This window comes from Dreissena polymorpha, chromosome 5 (assembly GCF_020536995.1).
Source record: "Dreissena polymorpha isolate Duluth1 chromosome 5, UMN_Dpol_1.0, whole genome shotgun sequence".
NCBI lineage: Eukaryota > Metazoa > Mollusca > Bivalvia > Myida > Dreissenidae > Dreissena > Dreissena polymorpha.
In genome coordinates this window covers 9,992,238-10,002,018 of record NC_068359.1, presented here as the reverse complement: position 1 = coordinate 10,002,018, position 9,781 = coordinate 9,992,238, and the positions used below count along the sequence as shown (strand labels likewise).

The 9,781-nt window shown below is 33.4% G+C and overlaps 1 protein-coding gene across 1 annotated transcript in view; it reads left to right on the top strand.

Moving 5' to 3' along the window:
• The first annotated feature begins 5,940 nt into the window (after window positions 1–5,940).
• LOC127880974 (protein polybromo-1-like) overlaps window positions 5,941–9,781 on the top strand; it is a 117,629-nt gene continuing 113,788 nt past the window's right edge. Inside the window, exons 1-2 of the mRNA XM_052428490.1 lie at window positions 5,941–6,040; window positions 6,193–6,373. Coding sequence (XP_052284450.1) covers window positions 6,260–6,373 — 114 coding nt within the window. The 5' untranslated portion in view covers window positions 5,941–6,040; window positions 6,193–6,259. The remainder of the gene's footprint in view (window positions 6,041–6,192; window positions 6,374–9,781) is intronic.

The following is a 9,781-nucleotide window of genomic DNA, read 5'->3' as shown; positions in this document are numbered from 1 at the left end:
ATTATTGGAATTTATAATTGCATGTCCGCAGTATGTATATTATTGTTTGATAAGGGGAAAGACCAAAGAAAAAGTAATTGACGGGAAAGTCAGCATGATGTAAAATGTGTTAAAAAATACGAATAAAAAAAGAAAGGGTGGTGCAATGAGAAAATACATACTTCAATTAAAGAAAATAAGTTATATTTAAAAAGGTGTTAAAAATGTTACGTCCCAGTATCCTGACTTTTTTATATTGTCTTTAAGAATATATAAAAATTAAACAAAGAGAGGGGAATTTGTATATATTTTTTTAAGTTTCAACAATAAAAAGTAAAAAACACAAATGGTGTTAAGCGAAGTAAACCTTATTTCCCTTCATAAGAATTTGTGCCGTTTCAGCATGAACTGAGTTAATATTGTCGCACAGCTGTTTGAAGTAGGTTTGATTTGCCAGTTCAACAAATTCCATATTAAATGGGAAAGACATATATAACATATATGACACTACAAGCATACACTAAAAGTGAATATACATTTCACTTTAAAGGGGCCTTTTCACAGATTTTGGCATTTTTTAACTTATTCATTAAATGCTTTATATTGATAAATGTACACATTGGACCGTAAAAGCTCCAGTAAAAATCAAAAATAAAATTAAAAAAAGGAAAAGAACATTGCCCGGAGCAGGTTTCGAACCAGTGACCCCTGGAGTCCTGCCAGAGTCCTGAAGTAAAAACGCTTTAGCCTACTGAGCTATTCCGCCGAGTACACATACTTGACGTATTTTATACATTATATAAGCAATCTTCGTAGTTTCACAAAATTTAACGACAAAAACAGAACTCTCCAAATTATTCAATCGTTTCGCGTTGCAACGCTTTATAATTTTTAGGTTTTAAAATCGTCAAAAGATGCATATAATGGCTATATTAGACCATGGTAAATGTTCAGTATTACTGTTTCCTCACAAATATCATAACTAAAACGAAAATTTGCGAATCTGAAACAACTTTTTTCAATTTTGTCAATTTACCAAAGCGTGAAAAGATCCCTTTAAGAACTGTTTATAGTGTGTTTTTCTCCCAGCAACATGTTTCTATATGCAACGGAAGAATTTGGAATTAAAATAGTCATTGTCTAAAATCTTATAATAGACATTTCAACATTCACTTAAATGATAAAGAAGCAGCTTTTCTTAATACAACAACATAAACCGGTCATATTTACTAAATTGCGTCATCTATATTAAAATCTCGCTTACTTAGGCTCGATTGGTCATTGTCAGCTGAGTACTTCTTAATTGCACATCGGGTACTCTAAGGTATACTTAAATGTACTCCGGGTACGGAAAATATAATAAAACGTACCCGGTCAATTTAGACTGTACCCGCCCAAAATCCGATGTCGTAAAACGCGCTAAGGAATACGAAACAAAATCATCTTTGAACAGAACCTGCCTCAATATTCTTTTTTGAGTATGAATTCCCGGGTACATTTTCGTACATTTTCTGGGATCGGGGTACACTTGAATAAACTTATGAGTACCCGGGGTACATTTAAGTAGTACACGAGCGGACAATGACCAATCGAGCGTTACTTAGCACATTATTCATGCCAAATCATGCATATTTCGTTGTAGCAAGAATAAGCCTGTATTATTTGTGCAAAATATCGAATGGCATATAGTGTTTATTGTGTTTTATCAGTTTTATTCATTTCAATACTAACTGACGGTTACAAGGGCTGCTATAATGATACTAAATCCAGAGTGTCATAATAAGTATATGGAACCAACAGAAATTTGTTCAGCAGGTGGAGTTTCACTTCTTTTTATTGAAAACATGAACATGAAAACAAACACTGTGTTATAAATTAATAGATTGACACTTGTTTAAAATAATTATTAAAATGTGTTAGCATTGAATATATTTATACAGAAATCAAAATGGTAAGTTTTTTTAATTCGATATTAATTTTTACATTGTATTGGATAGTTGTTTTCGTTGAATAACTCTTATATAATTCGGAAAAACGGATTAATGTGTCTCAGTCTAAAACAAAACAAATATATTAAAAAGATTGATGTTGTACTAAAACATCAAAGTCCGAAAAACGGAGTCATGTAGGCTGTGGAGGCAACACCAGTCAATGCTTCCATCTTCCAGCGGACTCTAGACACGCAAACATCGCCCCATTTTTAAATATGGATATTGCCACGCCCTAGAGAATATCAGACACTAGTAAGTCACTCACTTTCGTGCTTTCTGAGCTATGAAAAGTTTAAAACACATAATACAATGTATGTCGCCTTATACTTAGCAAATTAGACAAGCACAAAGTACTAACAAACCTAAATATTTGCTTCTCCTCATGATACTCATGTGAAACTCACCTTGTTGCCACAGCCCATCACCTGTTCGGTTACAAAAACGTGAAACAAACAAGTTGACACAATTTTCATTCATTTCATTAAGAACTTCTGTATCGTTTTTCACCTACGATGGTATTCTCAGTCCAATACTCCACTGGATATCAAACGTATTTACCCAACGTAAAATCTGCGTGTAATTTGAAGTAAAGCAGTCACGCCAGATTACAGTATGATAAAGCATACACCAAGTCACAGTGATAGGTCCCCTGCTTTTTTTTCTATACTAAAAATGACCTACCTGGAAGGCTTAAGTCTCATATTCTACTATTTTCATACGACCGCCTACTGTTCAAAGCTCAGATTCAGAGACCACTCCTCAAAGAAAACCTTGGCAACCTACATAAATGGGCCCTTGAATCGGGAATGTGGTTTAACACTGAATACTCAAGACACGGTCAAGTTTCAAAATATATAAAAAACGTAAATGAGATTGACCCTAGATCAGAAAATGTAAATAATTTGTATCAAAATTTTGAATCTGCTGTTTCAGACATCTATGATAAACATGCACCAGTAAAGCAAATGTACAATAAAGCGAAGCAAGTACCATATATGAACAAAACATTACGTAAAGCAATTTATCTTAAAAAGATGTACCTGCACAAATTTCAAAAACTTAAATCACATGAAAATTGGGAAATTTATAGGAAACAAAGAAACCTAGTAAATAAATTAAAACACAAATCAGCAAACCAATATTTTCAAGAAAGATGCATTGGTGGGGCAAAAAATTCAGACTTTTGGAAAACTATCAAGCCATTTTTATCAAATAAATCAAGTACAGATCTGCCAAAAATAATTCTACATGAAAACAACAAAATCACAACGAATGACAACGATAACGCTGAAATTTTTAATTCATACTTTGCTAATGTTGCCCAGTCCATCGGGGAAAACTACACTTTTTATTTAGATAGTCACCCAAGTCTCAAAAAAATTCATGAAAATTATCCAGATGTTTGTACCTTTAATTTTAAACCAGTAGCCATGCCCGATGTTGCCAAAGTAATTAATATGCTTAATGTAAAGAAAGCCACTGGAGTGGACAAAATATCAGCTAAGCTTTTAAAAATTGGTAAACCGGCTTTAACTGAACCTCTTACTAATCTTGTGAACATTTCTATTGCCACAAGTACTTTTCCAGATAAACTCAAAATGGCACAAGTAACACCATTATACAAGAAAAATGACCCTTTTTGCAAAGCTAATTATAGACCAGTATGTGGCCTACCAATGCCCTCTAAAAATTTTGAGAAAGTAATTGCTAATCAACTTAACTTTCATTTTGAAAAAATGTTCAATAAATTTTTATGTGCTTTTAGAAAGGGACACGGCTGTCAAACCACCCTATTAGAACTTCTGGAGGATTGGAGGCAGGCTCTGGATAAAGACCATTACGCTGCAGCAATTATCATGGACCTGTCCAAGGCCTTCGATTGCCTGCCGCACGATATATTACTGTCAAAGCTGTCAGCGTATGGTATGTCAGAGCCTGCGTCCATACTCCTCCAGTCTTATCTTTTTAACAGAAAAAGCAAATTAAAATAGGAGATACAGTTAGTTCATGGGTCAGTATAACAAAAGGAGTACCCCAAGGGTCTATCCTGGGGCCCTTACTGTTCAATGTCTTTATTAATGATGTTTTTTATTTTATAAACAAATCTACCCTTTACAATTATGCAGATGATAATACTCTTTCTTTTTACACAACAAACTTTGATGAACTTATAAGTGTTTTACAACATGAAAGTAACATTCTTATTGATTGGTTTCATTTTAACAAGATGCAAGCTAACCCTGACAAATTTCAATCTTTTGCAATAGGCAAATCAACTTCTTGTAAACAAACCCTCATTTAAGATAGGTGATGCCACTATAACTTGTGAAAAAGTTGTTAAACCACTTGGTATTGACATAGACTATAAACTTAATTTTGAAACTCATATACAAGGATCATGTAAGAAGGCAGCCACTCAAATTAACATTTAAAAAAGAGTTGGTAGAAATTAAAGTGTAAAAAACAAGCTTTTAATTTTCCATACCTTTGTATTATCAAATTTTAATTTTTGCCCAATGACCTGGCATTTCTGTTCAGAAACTAATATTAATAAGATGGAAAAAATTCAAGAAAGGGCGATTCGTTTCATATACAACGACTATAGCACTCAATATATCGATCTTTTACAAAAGGTAGACCTTCCGTCCTTGCAAATAAGACGTATAAGATCAATGGCTATTGAAACATTTAAAATCATAAACGAAATTTCTCCACCTTTGTTAAATGATTTAATTGTTAAGAGACAGTCAACCATAAATTTTAGATACACCAATATTTTACAGATACCACAGGTACGCACAACAACATATGGTAAAAATTCTTTTAGATATGCTGCCCCCTCGCTGTGGAACTCCCTACCAGAAGAGTTTAGAAAATGTACAAATTTTTCGCAATTTAAAACTTTAATTGAGACATGGAATGGAAAAATCTGTAGGTGCAAATGCTGTAGACTGAATGGGATTTCCACAGCAAGGGAGCATCACATCATTTAGTTTTAAGTTCATTGTCTACTATAATGTTATATATTGTTAGTTTTGCTTAGCTTTGTATGCTTTGGATGCTTAGCATGCTCTGTATGCTTCATTTTCTTAAATGTTATATGCTTTTAGTATTTTTCTTAGCTTTGTATGCTTTGTGTGCTGTGCATGCTCTGTATGCTTTGTAGGCCCTAAATGCTTTATATGCTTTGTGTGATTGTATGCTTTGTATACTTTGTGTGCTTTGCATGTTTTTGTGTGCTTAATATACTTTATATGCAATGTTTTGCTTTGTATACTTTGTGTGCTTTGCATGTTGTTTTTTTGGTCTATATACTTTATATGCCTTGTTTGCTTGGTATTTTTTGTGCGCTGTGTATGCCTAGTATATTTTGTATGCCTGGCATGCTTTGTGTGCTTTGTTTGCGTTGAATGCTATGTATGCCTTGTATGCTTTGTATACTTTGTGTGCCTTACGCTTTGTATACTGTGGGTGCTTTGTACGCTCCGTACACTTTGTATGCTCTGCATGCTATGTATGCTCTGTATGCTTGACATGTTCTGTACGCTCTGCATGCTGTGTCTAGTTGATATTTTATTCTTTCTCTTATTTTTTTTTATCTGACTTTTAATGCAGACAAATCTAAACCTTTTAGTACCATATCTGATGTTGTAATATCATGCTATATATTTTTATGTATATCTGCCTTTTATTTGTAGTACATATTGTTTCCAGTCTTTGAGCTTTTATACACTTGTTATTTCTTATTCATCATGTTTTATAGTCGGTTGTACGAGCTGTCTGAGCTTATGTTTGTTGTTTCACTCAAGCCGACTCAAAATAAATCTTATCTTATCTTTATCTTATATTGTTACTTATAACGAGTCTAGGCGCCTTTTCAGTCAAAGGACCTTGTTTTGTGTGCCCTATCATAACCACATTTATAGTCATGTTTAACCAATACTACGTGTTTATAGATACAGGAAGTAAGTTTTTACTTATGCACCGCTAGAAAAGCAATGGCGGCCAGTGTACATGTTTAACATAAATTTAATTATTTTTCCCGTGCTTTATGCATAAAACCGTGTACAGTGAGTAGTTTCATTTAATTCATGATTCAGTTTACTTATATGTGCAAATATAGTGCATTTGATTTGCGAATGCAATAGAACAAATCGAAATTCATGTAAAATTTAGATAGCGTTATTTTTCTTTGTTTTGATCAGTGTATTGATTTTTCCAGAGTTGGTGTAGAATTCCAGCCGGCGGATCTGTCATATATGTACCATTGATTTTCGTTGAGATTCACAATGCCTTCTAAACGAAAGCGAGGTTCGGACAAGCCAGAGGAGGGTGAACGTTCACCAACACCGACGTCTGCTTCTGCACCAAAGAAAAAGAAGAAAGAGTTGCAATATGATCCCGTGAGATTAAATTATTTATTAACACATTTTTTGTTATCGTTAAAAAGCAAATGCCTTTGTCAGAATTGATGCGAAGTTAGTTAATTATCTATAAAATAGAGAAATGGCCAAGTAATTTAAACAAAAAAATGCTTTAAAAAAGTTCAAGTAGCAACTTGTTAATCTAATATCTTAAATCCAAATTATATATTTGCCCACCTACACAAATATTCTATGATATTGTACTACCATGTTAAATTTAATGTTAAAACTTGAGTAAATAATAATAGTGAAAACACTTGTATTCTCAATTTTGAAGCTTTTTTTAAGCAAAACAACAACAACACTCATTTCCCAATATTAATTAAAACACCACAAATTTTCCCAATATAAAGGAACCAAGCCCTTTCCCAAAATTGTGAAAAAATCACTTGAATGGATCAATATAGATTGTTTGTAGTACATGAGTTTAAAAATAATAATAAATGCATGTTGAGCAAGTCAAATAACTATAATAAAAAAAATATTTGGCTTTTTGGCTCATAAGCAGTGTGTAAGTTATGAAAAAAGAGTAATTACATCTTTTTCAGGTCATTTTTCCAAGTACATCTGATATAAACTTTGTAAGAATCGCATGCTTCAGCAGTTGTGCAGTGATATAATTCAAGTTGCATAGTTGTATTGTTTGTTAAAAAATGTCATGAATGAGATATTACAGTTTCAGTTTAGTCATGAAAGTTCAGTTTTATAGTTAAGCATGTGCTGATTGCGCTTAAAGGCCTGGTTTGAGCGTTTTCTTTATTTGACCGCACATAAAAACTGACAACAAAAAAGTTGAAAAAACATAACAAATTTTTCTTTTGTTAAAGTACCCATGCATATATATCGTCACAATGCAGCAAACATTATCTGTGATTATCAATTAATAAATAAAAAAAAAACAGTGTGATAAACCATTGGTGATTCACTAAAAAAATGTAGAAGGAAATAAATGACATGCGTTGTGCTAAAATGGGTCTATGTCATAAGCAGGCAGCAAATCTTCAGTTCAGCTTTTGCATGTATGCAGCGTGGTCAGGCTCCTGGTCTAGAGTTAGGCTGGCCACAAATGGCATAAGAATCATTTTGCATGACACAGCTCATATCGTGGATCAATGCACAGGTTAGAATACTGCATGAAACGGCCATTTGATCAGTGCACATAGTGAAAATATAGCCCATAGATCATAGATGGGCCATTGATCAATAAACATAGTAGCATTATACGGATTACCTCATTGATGGGCCATTGATCAATGAACATACCGTACGTCTTCGCTTATAAGACGGTTTGACTATAAGACGAGAACCCAACTTTAGGTCCCAGATCGGCTGTATTTTGCGTGGCCTTGCTAATAAGACGGGGCAATTTTTTAAGGACTCAAATCGGTAAAATTTCAATAGTCAAAATTTGTTGGTCGGCCATTTTGTTCGTAAGTACAATACACCAAGTAAGCTCGTTATCGGATTCGTTCCCTGATTAACGTCGTCCTATTTCAGGGTTCCCGCTGTCGATCGCCATTGGCGCCAATTGCGACAAAATAAAAAATCTGGCGACAAAATTTCGTAAATGGCGATTTTAAAAAAATCGTCATTTTTCTGCATATATATTTTTTCTTAAAATGACAAAGACGCTGTGTTTACCAGCCGCTTTACGGCAGTCGTAATACTATAGATTTCCATGATGTAAGCGATACAGCTGTTTTCAATGGAGCGTGGAGCTGACTGCATACTACCGCAAAGTGGCATGTTATGGTGATAATTGCGATTATCTGGAGTGTTGTTGCAAGTTATCTTAATTGGTCGGCAGTTTTATTGCATCAGAGATAAGGCACTATTGAAATATGCCGACTTTGCGCTTAAATGTGAAGTGTTTGTCACAGTGTTCGAAGCAGATTCAAGACCATTAAATTGACAACAATGACAATCAAAAAGGTAAGTATCGATTGTTTTTAGAAAAATCGGGTGTAATTATAGAAAATAGTAAAACATTTTACATGTATTGGTTCTATTTAAACAGTGACATATTTCTGTTTCACTCGTCGAAATGGCAAGTTCAGAGTGCAAAACGACTTTTAAAAAGTGAACATTAGATTCTGCTAATTTTGAAACTCATTCAAAATACAAACGTTCCCCTCCCTAACATTCACAAGCTAACAAACAAAAACCAAACAAAGACAGTTGTTTATCAGAATTTTATTTCCTTCAATATGATTTCCAACACACAATCTATGCTGTGTGAACTCTTTATATCCTCATCACTTATCAATTCACTCGCTACCGAATGTACTGTTTTAAGAAAGGTAAACATAGTTAAGCACATTAATATTATTCATATACTACACATTAATTGATTATTATTAGTTTAATATTAATATTATATCTCCCTTTTTGTATTTTCGGAATACCATAGAGCTTATGAAGCACCAATACTGTGGCAACATATTCAGGCTGCTAAGAAGGTGTCAATCAACAAGAGTTACAACTGATTGAATGTGCCTTTATTTAATGAACAATTTTTAATGTGTTGTTATTATAAATACTACTGTTATTAAATCAATTCCTTTAACATACTGTAAATGCTCATTTTTTGGTATTATAATAACATGATCTTCATCGCCCAAATGTTGCCCCAGTGTGGCGACAACTTTTTTAATTTGGCGAAAGTAAGTGGCGACAACTTTTGAAAGCCCAGAGGGAACCCTGTATTTGAATGCCGAATTTATATGTATATTAATATTTTTATTTTTGTATAATCAGGTACCGGTACTTGACATATATGGATAATTGTAACACTTATTTATTAATACTTACATTATAATCATTGTATTATTCATTATCGCACGCTGACAATGCAACTTCAAACAAGAACAACAGAAGACGGAATTCCTTTTATATCAATTGTATTTATAGAGCATTTTAAGCTCATCTATTTTTTGAAAAAAAAATATGAGCTATTGTCATCACCTTGGCGTCGGTGTCGGCGTCAGCGTCCGGTTAAGTTTTGCGATTAGGTACACTTTTCTCATAAAGTATCAATGCTATTGCATTCAAACTTGGTACACTTACTTACTATAGAGGGGACTGGGCAGGCAAAGTTAGATCATTCTGGCTTGCATTTTGACAGAATTATGTGCCCTTTTTATACTTAGAAAATTTTGGTTAAGTTTTGTGTTTTGGTCCATTTTATTCCTTAAGTATCAAAGCTATTGCTTTCATACTTGCAACACTTACTAACTATCATAAGGGGACTGTGCAGGCAAAGTTATGTAACTCTGACTGGCATTTTGACAGAATTCTGTGCCCTTTTTATACTTATGAAATTGAAAATTCGGTTAAGTTTTGTGTTTAGGTCCATTTTTTTCCTGAAGTATCAAAGCCATTGCTTTC